A 19790-nucleotide genomic window follows, 5' to 3' on the forward strand; every position below is an offset into this window, starting at 1 on the left:
AATATTTTTTTACAGTAGCGTCTTGTTTGGTTTGTATTTAAGTTTTGGTAAGGTTAGGTTATGCTTCATATGGTCCTTGGCTATTAATGTCTCCCATTTTCAACATCTCCAATTATTAAAAAATTATCCTTGCTGTTGATTCTATATCTTACTTTCTATAAATTCCACTTATTGATCTTAGTTGTGTTTCTGAACTTGAACAAAGTAAGTTGGCTGTAACCTCTAAATGGCAATTGTTCAAATATTTGGAGAGTTTTACCAAATGTCCTTCTAGCCTACCTGTCTTTAAGCTAACATCCTCAACTCCTCCCTCCCATAAGAGTGATTTTGAAATAGTTTGAAATTCTAAGTTCTCCCCCTCTGAAATACCCTGGTTATCAGTGTCCCCTTTGAAAACATTTCTTCAGAACTAATTACAGGACGACAGCATATGTGTTCTGATAAATGCTGGGATCAGAGCAATAGTAACTATTTCTGTTTTGAATCATAGTAATATATTTTTAAGTTTGGGATCCATTTTACTTGAGTGTATAGTCAATTAAACACAAGAAGTGTATTTTTGCATGATTGACTTTCAAATCACATTTCTCCCTTTTCCTAGTATGCAGCTGGTCTTTTTCAACTTCGGTACAGGTTTTTGTATTTATTCCACTCATTCAATTATCTATCGTTTTTGGATCTTTACTAGAGCCAGTGGATTATTTCTTTTAAAGTTTTTAGCATATTAGTGATTCCTACCATTTTATCTTTTGCAGATTTAATAGGCAAATTTAGATTTAAAAAACATTAAGTAGAAAAAAGCCAAGGATGTAATCTTTCTTCAAAGTTTGCATGTATTCAGCTTTCTTCACACCTTTTGGCTTTGGTCATGGAAGTAGCTCAAAATCCACTCACCTGTATTCATTCCCAGGCCACATTTCTCCATCTAGGTCAGAAAGAAATATAATATGACCTTTTTGGAATATGATATCTAAATAAACTTAATTTCTGACTTCACTCTCATAGCCCAGTCCAATAACTCTGCCAAAAAAAAGGAAATGAAACTAATTGGACATCGCTTTTATTGTAGTGAAACTGAGCTAGATCTCTAATTATCATGACTTTCTATCTCCTTAACCTCATTTGGGCCCCTCCTCTTCCCCCATCATGTAGCCTCAGTTATTATTTCTTGCATATCCTCTCAGAGTTTCATTTTAGATATAAAATTACAAAACACTGTAAAGGTAAGAATCTACTTTCTTATTTATTTCCTCCTCACTGCTTTTATACCTAAATAGTAATATTCTGTATCTGCTTTCTACGTCCTTTTTCATTTAGCAATACATCTCAAAGACATTTCCGTATCTGCACCTTAAGATCCTTCTTGTTCTCTTCCGTCTGCATCATGATCTTCCTTCATGAAAGTTATTGCTTCCTTCATACAGATGAAGACTTCCTTATGTTTCAAAAATCGTGAGAAAATATTTGCTCACTTTTTTATATGTGCCATGGCATCATTTTACTGATACACGTTTTTCATGTGTTTGTAAATTTTACTACTTTTTTCTACTTTTTTTCCTGATCACCTCTCTCGTGCTTGTTGTTTTGATGTTATTGTTCATCAAATTATAGGACTTTTCTGGGCAGTTATTTACAGGAGGAAGTTTCTGTGGCAGAAGAAGATGTGACAGTTTTCATGCTATCGGTTTTTCTCAACTCAAACTTTTTCTTCTTCTAGGTTGCCACAGAATCACACTGCTTCCTGCAACAATGGCTCCTCTTGTATTCTTTAGGTAGTTCCACCATGCTCCAGTTCCAGGAGCATTTCTGCCCAAAGCTCTGCTCACCCCAGTTCCTGCACAAGATGTTACAAACAAGGAATATACCTTTTGCATTTCAGAAAAATGCTTCTTATTTTCAGGTGCTAAGATGTGCTGCCCCTGGGCTCTTTTGTCCCTCTTTGCACTTCTTTTGCACCTTTTCCCACATGACTAATAACCAATCTTGACTGCTTTTACAGCCCTTACACATATGTCGAAGACTGCAGATTATCTCTTTCTCCTAGTTTTACAGAAAATGAGGTTTGCCATCTGCAGAATATTTCGATTCTCCTTGTTTTTGGATAGCTTCCAGAAGGAAAAGTGGAAAATGCTGACTTATGCCATGTTCATCCTGAAAGTTACTACTTTCTTTCTAAATCTTTACCAACCATCTGTTTAATGACCAGTTCTGGGGGAAAAAAAAAAAAAAAAGGAAAGCACAGAGGAGCAATAGCCAACATCTGCCTGGAATTTTGGACTTTGTCTTTTCTGCTTTTTGCAAACCAGGATAACATTATTTTTCTTTCAGATATTTATATTTTTACAGTTTCTTAGCGTATAATTTTGTGAGTGAATTTAAATCATCTTATTCTTCTATTACTTTTCTTCTGACATACCTTGTGTTTCATCCTCATGGGTAATATTTTTTCTACCCTTCTTAAAAGGTAAGAAGGAGGCAAACCATTTACTTCACACTCCTGCCCATGGCTCCTACAGCCCTGTAGTACCTCTGTTAGAGCACCTATTTATTGCTGTAATTTTCTATATGTGAGCTGCCTGAGAAGAGAGACTGAGTCTTATTCTATGGTGTATCCCTCTTTACTTAATATATTTCAGACACCCAGAAATATTGTGGAATTACTAACTGAGTGAAGGCATCATCAGCTGATATCCGTCTCTCATTAAGAACTTAGTCTAGCACAATTGAAAGAAGCAGCTAAAATATGGCCATGTAATGCTTTGCCAAGGAAGAAAGGAAGGGAGGAAGTTTTTAATCTTAGTAGGTTAGCACCCTTATGTAGTAAAGAGACCACAGTTTGGAGTCTGCTATGTGCTGGTTCTCTTCAGTCTCTTCTATATACTGGTTGGTACTGGAGTGATTTTGGTCAGGTTAATGAATCTAACATCCCAGTTTCCTCACCTCATCCATCACCTATAAAGTAGTATTTGTAATCCTTGTCTCATCAGACTTTTACAAATATTAAAAGAGATAAGATAGTATTTGTGATTAACACACAGTAAGCCCACAGTAAATCTTAATTCCAATTCCTCTTCCTTTATTCTCATCCTTATTCTTAGTATCTCTCTTCAGATATTTTGGGTTTGAAATCCTTGTTTTCCTTGGTATTTTCTAAAAGCCTCTGCACTTCGTGAATGTCAGTGTTTTCATTCTTTTTCAGTAAGGTACTGTCCCTTCGTACTGCTTTGGATAGAATCTCCCCCTACCTTATTGTCAAATATTCTTTTAAACTCTGAACTCCTAGGAGAGTTCCCTATGCAACCTCACAGGTGTGACAATAACTGCCCTTTTCTTCCCCATCAGGTCCATTTATGATTGTACTATTAACATTTTATTTTTGACAGTCTCCCATCATTCTGGAGCTGTCATTCATTTTATTGCTCCAGCAATAAAATAGAACCTAGTGTTTTCATTAACTTTATGAAATTTATATCCTGAAAGTTGTAGAAATGGTCTTTAAAGTTTTTTGATCATCTGCACCTATGAATAAAAACACTTTATGTATGTCTTCCCCAAGTATACCAATATTTATCTTTTGTTGTTGTTGTTGTTGTTGTTGTTGTTGTTGTTGAGACGGAGTCTCCCTCTGTCACCCAGGCTGGAGTGTAGTGGTGTGATCTCGGCTCACTGCAAGCTCCGCCTGCTGGGTTCACGCCATTCTCCTGCCTCAGCCTCCCAAGTAACTGGGACTACACGTGCCCACCACCATGCCTGGCTACTTTTAAAATATTTTTTTAGTAGAGACGGGGTTTCACCATGTTAGCCAGGATGGTTTTGATCTCCTGACCTCATGATCCGCCCACCTTGGCCTCCCAAAGTGCTGGGATTACAGGTGTGAGCCACCGTGCCCAGCCCAATACTCTTTTAATTATGTGCATGTACTACAGTAATAATAAGAGAAAGCCCAGAACTAAATAGTTTCTCTCTCACTACACACACACACACACACACACACACACACACACACACACACACGTGTATACAGACATGCTATATATACCTATCCACATATATACATACACACATACATAGACAGATCTATGTGTACATATGCATATATAGAAACTCATATATTATATATTTTGTAAGACATACAAAAATAGAAATCAAAGGATGCATTGAAAAATAAATATAGGCTGATTTTTGGATCTAGCTCAGCCACTTGTAGAGAAATATTTTGAACATTATTTAATATTTTTGGATCCCTGTGAAGGCCTGCTGTACCCAGATTTGCCAAGGGATTTGGTTTGGAGAGTTTGATGAGCTTTATAGTTTATAAACCTAGAAGAAATGCTGATCAAAGAATTAAAGCATAGGAAGCGTCACTGCAATCATTGCTATTTCTAATGGTCATTGTTAAACTGTTTTACCTTGGACATCACATAAAATAAAACCTCTCCATAGTTATATATGTGGTCATCTGCATCAGAAGGAATTATGGAAGAAACTATTGTGCATTACTCAGCACAGTGAAGTAATAGAATGTGCTAGTGCAGCTTTAGATGACATTTTTTTGTTCTACAATGTTACTCATATTCTTCTAGCTCTGACCCATATGCCTATCACATGGCTGGTATTTAACTCACTAATGTTGCACCATATTAGTTAAAATATGATTACAGTCTTATTGAATCTAACCATAATGATAATAGATTCTTTCAGCTATTATATTTTCTTCTATTTTTTTCTCTGTGTACTTACAGATGTAAATGTTTAACAAAATGATGCTTAAATATTGCTTCATATATTCCTTCTTTTATTTGACATAAGCAAGTATCTATCCTATGTCATAATTATTGAAAATGTAGTTTTCAATGGCATTATATGAATATATAGCACTATTTAATAATTTCCCATTGTTGAATATTCATATTTTTATAATGTATTATTACTTATAATGATAAACACTGAATTTTTGACAGAAATACTGCCAGCAGGGTCACATTTCCTTTGAAAGCTGAAAGGAAGAAGCTGCCCTTTGCTTTTCAGCTTCTTATGGTGCCTTGCAGTCCCTGGGATTCCTTGGAGCTGCATGGCTCCAGTCTCTGCTTCTGTCTTCACATGGCTGTCTTTCCTGCATGTATCTCTGTGTCCTCTCTTCTGCTTATGTGGACAGCCATGGAATTTAGAATCTCTTCAAATTCAGTATGGCCTCTTGTGAACTTGGTTACAGGTGCAAAACCCTATTTCCAAACAAGGTAACATTCATAGCTACTGGTAGTTAGACCTTGCGCATATGTTTTGGAAGGACACAATTCAGTCCATCATAACTACGAAAAAATTTTTAATAGTTCAGCATTTTCTTCCACACTCCAATGTGTCATCCCACGTTCTCTCTGGGGGAAAACTCAACCCCTTTGAAGAACACTGGTCTAGAGTCCATGCCTGCAGAGGCTTTCATTTCTTTATGTATCAGTGACTCCTCGGTGACTTGGGTAATTTTTTCCCAGCTTCCTGCCACGTATTTCTCCATCCCATTATTTTTTGATGGTCAGAACTAAGCCTATCCCACTATTTCATCTTCTGTTTTCTGTAAGAGGAAATTATCATGAATTACCATACTCTCTGGAAAGACATGTTCTGCATATGTTGTTCCCAAGTTTCCAATTTATTCTTGGATATTGCAAAAGAAATGCTGGTATACAAAGCGATGGTTTTGTATTCAATCCTTGAACTAAGATATGTTCCCACTTAACCCACCTGCTCTGTCTCTATACAGTTTAAAATAACTAAGTGTGGCAAGGAACTAGGGTTTTAAAAATGCACATTTTCAAATAACTGGTTCAAAAGAACTAATAGTTATTAAAAGTTCTGTAGACACAGTTTTACATTATTCATTATTGGTTGCTTTAGAAACATTCCATAAACATTACACTTTAATTGTTGAGTTTGGGGTTGACCTTCTGGGTATCTTGGCATTAGCACGACACTGCTATTAAAGTGCATTATTTTCCTGAAATTTTAAATAAGACACATTCTCCTTGGTCAGGTGAATCACTATAAAATCAGTGAACCTGACTATTCTTTCACTGCACCCCCAATCTCCCCCGCCACACACTAAAGGGCTTTAACCACAAATCTCAGCTTTTCACTGCCCAGACTGACCCCAAACTGCTCCCTCTTTTTCCTTCCATCAGAGAAGATAGGATTTTGATAGTGTGCAAAGAGGAGTGGGTTGTAAAAAGTGAGTGTGAAGTAGCTACATTATCGTACATCCTATTCTGAAAAAAAAAGCCTTGCCGAAGACCCCATAACAAAAATCTATTGATTGTTCATCCCAACCACAACAAGAACCATGCAGTTCCTGTGACTAACCTGGTTCATATGTGCGTCCATAAATACACACATCCACTCATACGTCAGAGTACTCAATTCCTACTTGGAGTTCTACTTTAATTACTTCAGACATTGTTAAGATGTCTTTCATTTGGCAAAAAGGGTAGGTATGTCTCTCCCTGACTTATTTACCAGGCTGATATCTCAGTCTTTCTATGATTCCAGCAAGGTTTGAACCTCTTCTAGGGAGCTCATTGTCACAATATCTAGTTCCCCTTGAATCTACCTTCAGGTATCAAAAATGTAGTGAAGTATTGGATGTAGTTATCATAGAAGAAAAATTTTAAAACAATGTTCTGAGCCAATTAGCTGAGTTAAAAAAGGATCAAAGGATATAGTCTTGATTTTTAAACATGTTGTAGCTATGTTTTCCTTCTAGTTTGCCTGGTCCCAATAAAATCAAGAACTTGAGTTACTGGCTTTACAGGATATGACATTATATTTAAGGCTATTCAGGCTTCTACTGGCAATGACAGTGTGGAAGTGCGAATAGAGGACTTTATATCACTCATTAATTTCTGAAATTTAAAAAAGATGCTTAATAAAGGAAATTAAAAATCCACAATATTTTAACTCCAAATATTTAAATATTAAGGATTTGGAAGGTGTGATAACATTAGCACTTTCACATTGGGCATGGTGACTCACACCTGTAGTCCCAATGTTTTGGGGAACCTAGGCAAGAAGATTGCTTGAGGCCAGGAGTTCAAAACCAGCCTGGGCAACATGGGTAGCTATTGGGCAGGTGAGGCGGGAAGATCATGTGATCCCAGGAGTTTGAGACTGCAGTGAGCTGTGATCATGCCACTGCACTCCAGCCTCTGCAAGAGTGACAGCTGTCTCTTAAAAAAAATGGCACTTACATGCTTGTAGGTGAGGAAGTAATTTGGTACCCTTTCTGGAAGATATTTTAGCAATTAGTTTTGGGAATTATAAATACATTAATATGCTTTAGCCTTGTGAGTCAACCTCTAATTTATTCCAGTAAATAATTGTAGGTAGGACATAAAGATATATTGCAAGAATGTCCTTTACCACATTTCTGTAAAGAATTCAGTGTTTGTTATTATAAGTAATAATATATTATAAAAATATAAATATTCAGCAATGGGAAATTATTAAATAGAGCTATAAATTCATATAATTCATAAGAATTATGTAATTCATATAATTGAAAAATACATTTTCAAGAATTATATAGGATAAACGCTTATGTCAAATAAAAGAAGAAATATATAAAGCAGTACTTAAGCATCATTTTATTAAACATTTACATCTATAAGTATACAGAGAGAAAAATAGAAGGAAAATATACTAGCTGAAAGAATCTATTATTACAGATTATTTTCCTTATATTTTCTCTATTTTTCAATTTTTTCTACAGTGAATATGTAACATTTTTATAATCAGCAGAAATATATGTATTATTAAGAATGACTAATAAAATCCTACAAACATAACTCCTTCAGATTAGTCACCAAGAATGTTATTTATTCTCAACAGCCAATTCCTCTCACTGTAATTGCATGAGCCTTCATCTGAGGCCTCTTAAAATCAATCACATCTGTTTGCTGTTAGGCTGTTTTACATCAGTTTGAAATTTTAGCTCACCCAGTCCTTCCATGATTGAGATTGTTTTGGAACTTCAATGATGACATATAAAGCATCTCTGTTACTTAAAGCCATTTTCTGTCATTGATGTTGATAAAGCTTCTCTACTCCACCCCTTCCCAAAAATGTGCTTTGATCAACCAGAAGTACCATTACCTTTGTAATTTTTAGATCAAGAAATTATAGCTATCAAATTCTTCTAATGAATAAACAAGACTTTGAATTGCCTCTACAAATATTAATGGCTTCCAAATAAATGCACATGTACATATATAAGATGCCAAACACCTACTCTCAAAACCCTTATGAAGTAGGCATATATGAAAGATGCCTTATATGTACATGAGTAGCTAACCAGTCTTGTGAGATGTGGTTTTCTCTGTAATGCAGACAGAGCTATGACATTCAGATCGTGGCGCTGGTGAACCAAACAGGCTTCAGATCTGAGAACATCCTTGACTTAAAGAATCCTTTCTTTAGGTAAGAAATCTTCCCATGCATTTTACACCTACGTTTATAAAATCTTAATCACTCCATGACCAGGTAAAGAGGAACAGAATAACTCTATCTTTCCTAAGAGGAAAAGAAAGTATATACTAGTTCTCTTCCTCTCTGAGGAGACTTGGCGCCTGTATGGAGTTGAATGTTTTATGATCCCTTAAACAGAATTCAATACATAACAATCTGATACTGAAACAAAGTCACTAGAGAGTCCTACAAAGTGAGCTATAATGTCCTCCAGTTCCAAGTGAGCTCAGTCCTCCAGCTGAGCTATAATGAGCTGTGTGACCTCAGGCAAAGCAAGTTTCTTTCCCTGGCATTTGGTTTTCTCATCTGTAAAATGTGGGATTCAAAGATAGTCTGACTTTCATTCACTTTATGTAGCAGTTATTTCAATACACCTAAAACATGAATTCGTTTAAGTTACATTTTTTTTGAGACTCATTGGATGTGTAGCTCACATAAGTCAGGACATTCCTCTCTTTAAAAGCTATGCAGATTTCATCTGATACAAGGAACTTGCCACAGTGAGATGAATACAACAAATGTTTCCAGAAAAAAAAACTCCCCATCCTTAGACACCTGTTCAAATATGAGCCAATTAAAAATCCACACATGAAATCAACCACACAAATAAAACCACTGGACACTGTTACTCTTGATTTCCTTATTAAAAAGAGACTTTTTCCTCATAATGTCTCCCAAAGGCTATTAGTCAAAGAATCATATCTCTGTAGTATTGAAAAACTTGAAGCAAAGAGGAAACTCAGGAAACCAAACCAATAATTCTTTAGCAGAGATAAGAAAATGAGAGATTTTGACCTTGAAGCAGGAAAGGAAAAAAAAAAAAAAGGGCAAAGCTACAATGTAATATATTGTATACCAGTTGTCACATACAGTGTGAATCTTTGAAACTCATTGCCCATTAGAGATACAGATCATGTCTTTAATTCTGAGGGAAGGGAGGTGTCCTTGCTTTCATCCGTCCTTAACACAATCATGCCATGTAAAGCACAGGGCACAAGTTTGGGCCTCAGAGAGAACAAGCTGACTACTCACTAACATGCAGACCAATTTGAGGCAAATTATGTAACCTATGTAGGCCTCAGTGTTTTTATCTGTATAATGAGATAAAAAGCATATACCTCACTAGGATTGCAAGAATTTACATAACATGCCCAAGTACCTAACAGTTCACAGAATTAGTGCTCAATAAATGCTAATTTTTTTTCTTCCTCCTTTTTCTTCCTGTTCTCTGTTTTCCAACTCTCTCAATATGGTAAATAGATGATGATTTGTAGTTTATTCCAAACAGAATCATTTGGGATTTGAAAAAGAATGTGACTACTTAGAAGGTTTCAGAAAACTCGCCTTTTGAATACAAGAACCATGTAAACTATTAACTCTTGAGTCCCACCTCTGCTTTATCTTACAAGAACAAGGCTTTTACCAAAAAACCACCCAGAGAGATCCTGGCCAGGGCCAACACCTCCCTTGCGTGAAGGCACAAACAGTGACCATAAGGTCATAGTGAGAGATTGTAAGGTCTGAGGATAATTCAAGATGGCCACAGCTCAATCAAAACAGACTGGCTGTTGAATGAAGGGCACATGACTTTCCTTTTCTTTGCCTCTTACTCAGCAGCTGACAGACTTAGAAGCAGAGGAGGGTACTTAATTCCCTGAGAATTCCAGATCTTGACTATATTTCTTCACCATCCCTTTCCTGATGTCTAGACCTCAGCATCCTCAGTGGAGATGGGGACTAAATGACAGAATATTAGAAAAGTGCTTAGCATACAATAGGTGCTCAGTTAAGTGTTCAACAATGGTAATGCCCTTCTCCAGACCACTCCCACTGCCAGTTCAATGCCAGTTTGCTATTACAGCATCTGAGAGGAAGCATGTGTGTGTGTTGGGAAGAACTAAAATAAATGGTGTTACCCAGAGAAATTGTTGGTAATTTAGCACCAAAATAACTTTTTCTCCATTTGTTTTTTGTTCTACCATTTTTAAGGCACTGTAAACACTACCGACATGCAAGAGCATACCATCTGGGCATCATTTACATACTAGAAACATCTCAAGATCAGCAAATTTATTACTAAAGGCACAAACGTCCACCATTGCATATAATGTGAAAATGTCTATTTTTCCTTGGTGGGGTGGAAACCTTTATTTTGAAAATTAATTATTTTAAAGTAATTTGAAAATAAAAGAATAGCTAACAGTTGTTCCTAAAACTGAGCAAGAGGACAAAAACACTTCATCAGAGAGGACAAGCTCTCAGGTAACCTGGCAGATTTTACAAGAGCTTTGAGACTAGCGCTTCATCATTCAGGCTCTGCACAAGACCTGGCTGGGCCATTCACTATGTTAGGCAGCAGCAATGCAGCAGATTGGGACAGATTCAATCTCTGCCTCCAGGAAACTCGTATCGTAGTGGGAGGGAAGTAGGTGTCGAATAGCTTGATGCACAATTAATTATCATAATTGCAATAAGTGATATGAAGGAGAAGGAAAGGGTGCTAAGGGAGCATTTATTGGGAGACCTAGAGCAGAGTTTCAGAGTTAATCTGTAAAACAACCACCCCCAGTGACCCAAATCCAGAAACAGCTGGTGGTCCTTTAGAATACAAGAAGAAACCTGTGGTACATTGTTACAGAGTGAACCATTTGAAGGGAAGGTGGGGCTCAAAGTTTCCTATTGAAACTTGAAAACTTCATCAAGCATGGCCTCTTCTGCAAAGCTTTTCCCAAGGCTGAGTTAGATGCCCCTCCCACATCACTCAAAGACCCCTGCACAAACATCACTTTTATGGCATCTGGATGAGGTTGGTCTCAGTTATTGTTTAACTTGTCTGGGACCCCTAATACTTTGAGACAAGACCTTGTCACTGCCCTTTGTAACACAGTGTTACACAAAGCTGCTGGATAAATGTCTGATGAATGAGTGAATGAATGTGGCCCCAAAGAGCTCCTCATGGGTCCCCAAAGAAATAAGCTTATGATCACAATATCATGGCCAAAAGAGCATTTAATCTTCCAGGCTAGCACCACAGCAAACTTCTATTATTACATTAATAGCTCTCACAAAATAATTTGATCCTTCCTTTTCCAAAATATTAAGTTCCCTTAATTTCCTCAACTTAAGTATTTCTTAACTTCCCTTCTTTCCTTCAACCAATTTATTAAACAATTATGGTGTATCAGGTACTGTTCTTGGTGCTGAAGTAGAACAGAGAATGAGATAGGAACAAACTCCCTGGTCCCGTGGTTCTAGAGAGTCTCATGGTTTGATGTCTCCAACAGAAATTTTTTTAAAAGTAGGCTGGGCAAGGTGGCTGATGCCTGTAATCCTAGCATTTTGGGATCCCAAGGTGGGAGAATCGCTTGATTTCAGGAGTTTGAGACCAGCCTGGGCAACATGGCAAGACCCCATATCTACCAAAACAAAAAACAAACAAACAAAACCCAGCCAGGCATGGTGGTGCACACTTGTAGTCCTAGCTACTCAGGAGACTGAGGTAGGAAAATCACTTAAGCCTAGGAGATTGAGGCTGCAGTGAGCCCTGATCATACCACTGCACTCCAGCGTGGGTGGCAGAGCAAGTCCCTATCTCAAAAAGGAATTAAAAAACTAAGCACATGGGATAATTTCAGATGGTGATAAGTTTTCCAAAAAGGATGAAGGGTAATATCTACCTGATTTCATTACTTACTATAAAACTACAGTAATTGAGGCTGTGCAGTACTCATGAAAGGGTAGATGTGTAGGTCAATAGGATGGATTAGATCAAAGACAGACCCTAACATACATGGTCAGTTGGTTTTTGAGAGTTGCAGATAATTCAATGGAGAAGAGTTAGTCTTTCAAAAAAGCTGGAATCATTGGATATCAGTATGTGATTTTTAAAAATAAACTTTAATCCATATCTTATAGCATCTACAAAAATTAAAATAAATCATAGGTTAAAATATAAAACCTAAAAGCATAAAATTTCTAGGAAAAAAACAAAATCTTTGTGGCCTCAAGTTAGACAAAAATTTCTTACATATGATCGCAAAAACTCAGAGAAAAATGATAATACTTCAAAATTAAGAACTCATAACCTTGGAAAGACACACTAAGAAAATGAAAAGACAAGTCACACACTGGGTGCAACTATTTGGAAATCACAAACCTGAAAAAAAATCTGGAATATTAAAAGAACTTGTGATATAATTCTGCCTGAAGGCCCAGTAATAAGAAAACTCAATTTAAAAAGTAATGATAAAGGCAAAAGATTTGAACAACTACTTTACCAGAAAAAAAAAATTTCCGTATAATAGCAAATAAGCACATGAAAAGATGTTTGGCATCATTAGTCATTAGGGAAATTTAAATTAAAACCATGATGAGATACCACTACACAACTATTAGGTGGCTAAAATATAAGAATCTGACAATGCTAAGTGCTGAGAAATATGTAGAACTACTGGAATTCTCATTTATTGCTGGTAGGAATACAATATGGCACTATCACTTAGGAAAACCATTTCATAGCTGCTGATGTAATTAAGCATTCACTTACCATGTGACCTGGCAATTCTCACTCCTTGATATTTACCTTAGTGAAATGAAAACTTGCATTAACAGTGAAAAGTATATTTGAATGTTTATTGCAGCTTTATTTGTAATCACCAAACCTGGAAACAACTAAAATGTCTCTTAAATAGAGAATAAACAAACAAACTGTAGTTCATTCATACAATGGAATAATAATGATAATAATAAAGAATGGAATATTGATATGTGTAACAATATCACTACATTATACTCAGTGAAAGAAGCCAGATTCAAAAGGCTACATACCATTAGATTCTATTTATATGCCACTGTGGAAAAAGCAACATTATAGATAAGAAAACGGATCAGAGCTACATGGCAAAACCCCATCTCTACAAAAAATATAAAAATTAGCTGGGCATGGTGGTCTGCAACTGTAGTCCCAACTACTCGGGGTACTGAGGCTGGAGGATCACTTGAGCCTGGGAGGTGGAGGTTGCAATGAGCAGAGATTGTGCCACTGCACTGCAGCCTGAGTGACAGAGCAAGAGCCTGTCTCAAAAACAAACAAAAATAGAACAGAGGTGGGGTTCTTGGAAGGGTTGGCTCTAAAGCGGTATGCAAAAATTTTAGGGGTGAGCGATAGAACTTTTCCATATCATGATTGTAGAGGTGGCAACACATAGCTATATGCTTTGTCAAAACCCAAAGAACTATACATTAAAAGGGTGAATTTTACTGTGTGTAAATTTTTTAAATTACATAAAAACTTATTTAAAAATGATTATATAAAGGAATTATAGGGAAGTGAAAAAGGAATAAGCTATAAAGTGTCAAGGCCAGGATTGAAGGATTGGAGGATTGATGGAGGAGGTCTGTTCCAAGAGGTGGCACCCGATAGAGGCCTAAATGTCAAAAAAGGAGCCAGCATGGGCAGATGCACAAGCAGAGCCTTACCAGAAGACAGAAGTAAGGGCAAGGGCCCCAGGCAAGATAAGCCTATTGAGTAGCAGAAAAATAAATCAGTGCTTAGGCTTTGCTATAAATCTACAGAAAAGAAAAAAAGTTCTTTTGATGAACAAAAATCTGGATCGTCGTCTTGGATCTGAATTCAGGCTGTGCATAATCAAACATACTAAATATAGTGGGTAAATATAGATTTAGGGCTGCCCCTATAAACTCCAGGGAAAGGCATGGGAGTGAGAATAGGAAAGGGGAAAGAGGAAAGGAGGAGAAGGAGAGGACATGAAAACAAAACTTGCTTGCTTATAGCTTTGGGTCTGGCTAGAACTTAACCACTTCAGTGTCATAGAATCACTTTCTCTGTTTTAGGTTTGCTTAGAAGACAGTAACAAGCCAAGCAATACGTAAAATGAAGGCCTGTGAAGTTTTATCAGCATCCCAGTTCATACTTCATGATCTGTGCATTCTAAACTTTACAAGGGTGTTTCAGTTTATTTAATATTTTTTCTAACTCTAAAATTTGCATACTAACTTTACTGAAGAGTCTATTTCTTAGTGCTTCTTACACTAACTCTTTATAATTTTCTTCATGTGCCTGAAGATTAAATTTCTTTTAATTGTGGGTTTCTCTTTATTACTATTATAGCAAAACAAACAACATTACTTTAATTTTAGAAGTATTTTTAAAGAAATTTAGCCTGTGGACTGTGGGCAGCCAGGGTTGGTGAAGGATCCCAAGATGGTTGGGTGAAAACTTGCTCTAAAAACCACTGACTGGGTAGCTTTTGCAGAGATCATACCCCAGAACCAAAAGGCCATTGCTAATTCCCTGAAATTCTGGAATGAGACCCTCACCTCCAGGTTGGCTACGTTACCTGAGAATCCACCAACTATCGACTGGGCTTACTACAAGGACCATGTAGCCAAGGCAGGCTTGGTGGATGACTTTGAGAAGAAGTTTAATGCCCTGAAGATTCCCATGCCAGAGGATAAATATACCACCCAGGTGTATGCTAAAGAAAAAGATGATGTGAAATCTTACGCTGAGTGGGTGTCTCTCTCAAAGGCCAGGATTGTAGAATATGAGAAACAGAAGGAGAAGAAGAACTTAATTCCATTTGATCAGATGACCATTGAGGACTTGAACAAAGCTTTCCCAGAAACCAAATTAGACAAGAAAAAGTATCCCTAATGACCTCACCAACCAATCAAGAATGTTTAAAATGGAGTCCAGGAGGGAGATCTGGCCCTTATATTACACATTCTGGACATTAAAAATAAAAATACAGTTAAAAAAAGAAATTTAACAAAATCCTACCTCATGTTTATATGTATGCAACACATATGACTGAGATAAGAGCATGTTAGGAGTGATCCTCTATTTACAATTTCAATCTATTTTTGCAAACATTTTCAACAAATCAGCAGCGACTTTCTAGCTCAGCAATGTGTTAAGAAATTTTTGCCTTATTCATGTTGTTGAATATAATATGATGTCAGGAATATTCTTCACTGGCAGTAATAGTTGATGAGTCTGTGTGTAGTTAAGAGAATAAAGATGGTGCCTTTGTCAGTTTCTCTTAGGTTTACAATAAAAATGTACAGTGTGAGATGGCAGTGAGGCCTCTCCTTTTCTTTAAGACATTTGTTATATGTCACATGTCAAATGGTCATGAAAGATGATCTCTCTAAAGAGCAGGTTTTCCCCTGGCCCAAACAACTCTTACAAAAGTGGATGTCACATCAGCACACCAGTCTAATGAAGCCCACCAGGCAACCTGCTCATTCTGTAGGGAGAACTGGAATAAATAGCAGCTACATATTCTCATCAGTCAGGCAGTCATCCAGAGCTTAAAACTTTCCACTCTGGTGCTTTTGCTCATTCTGGCCCCCCAGTCTGAAATAGTCTTCCCGTTCTATCCACATGAACAATCTTACATCACTACAAGACTCACTTCTAATACACCCTCCCCAGTATGCCTTGCTGACTCCTTCCACACTCACTAAAGATACCTTTCCCACCTTTGACATATCCTCCAGTCCCTCCCCTTATCTAGTCCCATCTTGCAGCATTTTATCATGCACACATCTTTCTCTTCTATCAGACTTAAGTTCTTTACTGGCTGGATCTGGGTCCAATTCATCTTTTTATTACCCGTGTTGCCTAACAGTATGCCTCATACATCGAAGGTACTCAATAAATGTACATTGATTAAATAAATAAATTGATCCTAAGAGTAACTAGAATTATAGAATCAGACATGGCAATGTTCTAATTGCCTTTCAAGCATGGTAGGCAGAAAATATAAACCCTAGATTGCAGAAATACATACATAATGGCTTCTGCCTCTGCTCCACCCACACTAAGGGCAGACATGCATAATCTGTCCTAGCACTCTTTCCTCCTGAGACTTGATGAGGCCTTGCCATCCTTCTCAGCCCCATGTTCTCGGAAGCCATTATCAATATATAAAAGCTGGCATAAGAGATGAAACTTCTGACTTTTAAAGATTCACAAATTACGGCCGGGCGCGGTGGCTCAAGCCTGTAATCCCAGCACTTTGGGAGGCCGAGACGGGTGGATCACGAGGTCAGGAGATCGAGACCATCCTGGCTAACACAGTGAAACCCCGTCTCTACTAAAAATACAAAAAACTAGCCGGGCGAGGTGGCGGGTGCCTGTAGTCCCAGCTACTCAGGAGGCTGAGGCAGGAGAATGGCTTAAACCCGGGAGGCAGAGTTTGCAGTGAGCTGAGATCCGGCCACTGCACTCCAGCCTGGGCGACAGAGCGAGACTCCGTCTCAAAAAAAAAAAAAAAAAGATTCACAAATTGGTATTATTTCCTATCTTTGAACAATCCTGAAGATCTGTGAGGTTTATGAATTTCTAATTTTGCTGAAGCTAAAATTTGGTACAGATATATGCTACGAGGTAGGTGTGGGGAAATAACTGACTTTTTATAGATCACTCAGAGGATGCACCTCCATGCAAGCAACAACTCCCCTCATATTAAAAATTTCTATTCATCATCTTCACCTTAGTTTTGAAAATTCAAGTAAGTGCTTAAGTAAATGTTACTATAAAAATGATGTAATGTAGGGTTGTGTTTATTCCAGTCAAGGAATTTTGTAACTTTACTAATTATTCCAACCTGTAGCTACAGAATTATTAAAGAATGAAAGGAGCTTATTTATTAAAGTGTTCATTTATTGCATTTTATGGGGGAAATTACATAACTTTAGTATTTGTAAATTAGAAAGGACCTCAAAGCATGTCCTTCACTGAGATGTTTAATTTTATGTGTCAACTTGACTGCACTAGGGGTGTCCAGAGTAAACTTTATTTCTGGATGTGTCTACAAGGGTATTTTCAGATGATATTAGCGTTTGAATCAGTTGAATTTAATAAAGTAAATTGCCCTCCCCAATGTGGGTGGGAATAATCCAATCTGTTGAGAGCTTGAAAGAACAAAAAGGTAGAGGAAGAAGGAACTTCTGCCTGCCTGCCTGCTTGAACTGGGACATGGTCTTCTTCTGCCCTTGGCCTGGGATGTATACCAGCAGCTCCCCTAGTTCTCAAGCCTTGGGAGTTGAACTTGAATCACACCACTGGCTTTCCTGGGCCTCCAGCTTGCAGACAGTAGGTTGAGGGGCTTCTCAGCCTCCATGATTGTGTGTGCCATTTTCTCATAATCTCTTTATATATATTTATATATGTGTGTGTATGTGTGTGTGTGTATATACATAGTTTTGAAAATTTAAGTATATGTAAAATATATATATCTTTATATATAAAAAATGAATTGGACACAGATCCAACCATATATATATATACACACACACATATATATACACATATATATACACACACATACATACACACACATACTGTTGGTTCTGTTTCTCTAAAGAATCCTGACTAACACACTTGTGAATATCAAGAGTAGCTTTAGCTTTGGACTTAAGGACACCTTGGAAATCTCAGTCTTTCGTGAACCAGTCATAATTAAGATAAGGCCAAAACTATGAAGAATTGTAGTAGGAACTGATGATGACTGATGTGAGGAACTATTCTGAGGCAGCTCACATCTTGGGGTATGCAGCTGGGACAAGGATAGGAGGACGTGGAAAACACATGGACTGAGGAACTCCAGGACACACACCAGTAAATTGCTATGGAAGTTAAATTGTGCCTTTGCCAAGAACACAAGACGCTGACTGAAAATACTTTAAACAAAGAAATTTATCATATGGTATTGCAGGAAGTCCAGAGGTACAGTGGGCTCTAGGATTGATGACTCAGTGACTCAGTGACTCTGTGATTTCATCAAGGACCGAGGTTCTTTCCTTTTTTTGCTCTGCATCCAGCCCCCATTATAGGCACAAGGTGACCATGAAAGTTCCAGGGGTCACATCCAGACACCATAACACTCAGAGTCATAAAGAGACTATCACTTTTGCTGATAGTCATCAGCAAAACTATGACTATCATTCTTGTTATCATAATTTTCCTCTTAAAATTATGATAATGACATTTAACACTTCTTATGTGCCAGGCACTATTCTAAATGCTTTATAAATATAACTTTTTTTACCATAATTAGTTCATTTAATTTTTGTCAGGACATGAAAATGCAAAGCTTCCATAAAAAGAATCATTATGCAAAGCAAAGCTATGACCCTCTATTAAGCGTTTGGCAAAGAAATATAATTTGGCCAGACATGGTGGCTCACACCTATAATCCCAACACTTTGGGAGGCTGAGACGGGATGATCTCTTGAGGACCGGATTTCAGAGAGAGACCCTATCTCTACAAAAAATTTTAAAAATAGCCAGGTGTAGTGGCGCAAGCCTGTGTTCCCAGCTACTGAGGAGACTGAGGTAGGAGGATCCTTTGAGCCCAGGAGGTAGAGGCTGCAGAGAGCCATGATTGTGTCACTGCACCAGCCTGGGTGACAGAGTGAGACCCTGTCTCAAAAAAAGAAAAAGCACTTTTATTATAATTTTATAATTTCCATTTTTATTTTAGATTCAGGGATACATGTGCAGATTTCTAACATAAGTATATTGCCTGATGCTGAGGTTTGGGGTACAGATCCCATCACTAAGGTAATGAGCGTAATTCCCAATAAGTCGTTTTTCAACCCACAGCCCCCTTCCTCCCTCCCTACTCTAATAATCCATAGTGTCTATTGTTCCCATCTTTATGTTCATGTGTACTCAATGTTTAGTGTCCACTTATAAGTGAGGACATAAGGTATTTGGTTTTCTGTTCCTGAGTTAATTCTCATAGGATTATGGCCTCCAGCTGCATCCATGTTGCTACAAAAGACATGATTTCATTTTTTATGGCTGGGTAGTATTCCATGGTGTATTTGTACCATATTTTCTTTACCCAGTTTCCTTTTCCCCACAGCCTCACCAGCAGCTGTTGTTTTTTGAATTTTTAATAACAGCCATTCTGACTGGTATGAGATGGTATCCCATTGTGGTTTTGATTTGCATTTCTCTGATGATTAGTGATGTGCATTTTTCACATTTGTTGAAAAACGTGTATGTCATCTTTTGAGAAGTGTCTGCTCAAGTCCTTTGCCCACTTTTTAATGAGTTTGTTTTTTGTTTATTTGTATAAGTTTCTTATAGATTCTGGATATTAGACCTCTGTCAAATGCATAGCTTGTGAATATTTTCCCCCATTCTGGAGGTTGTCTGATTATAGATAATTTCTTTTGCTGTGCAGAAGCCCTTCAATTTAATTAGGTCCTAATTGTCAATTTTTGCTTTTGTTGCA

The 19790-nt window shown here is 37.3% G+C and overlaps 1 protein-coding gene and 1 pseudogene across 1 annotated transcript in view; both read left to right on the forward strand.

Moving 5' to 3' along the window:
* Positions 1–8528, forward strand: part of LOC102137288 (histone-arginine methyltransferase CARM1-like) — a 278594-nt gene extending 270066 nt beyond the window's left edge. The window contains 1 exon segment of the mRNA XM_074015792.1: positions 8377–8528. Coding sequence (XP_073871893.1) covers positions 8377–8470 — 94 coding nt within the window. The 3' untranslated portion in view covers positions 8471–8528.
* Positions 8529–14698: 6170 nt separating this feature from the next.
* LOC102133594 (ATP synthase subunit d, mitochondrial pseudogene) lies at positions 14699–15496 on the forward strand (annotated as a pseudogene).
* Positions 15497–19790: the final 4294 nt, after the last annotated feature.

This window comes from Macaca fascicularis, chromosome 15 (assembly GCF_037993035.2).
Source record: "Macaca fascicularis isolate 582-1 chromosome 15, T2T-MFA8v1.1".
In the NCBI taxonomy this organism is placed as follows: Eukaryota; Metazoa; Chordata; class Mammalia; order Primates; family Cercopithecidae; genus Macaca; species Macaca fascicularis.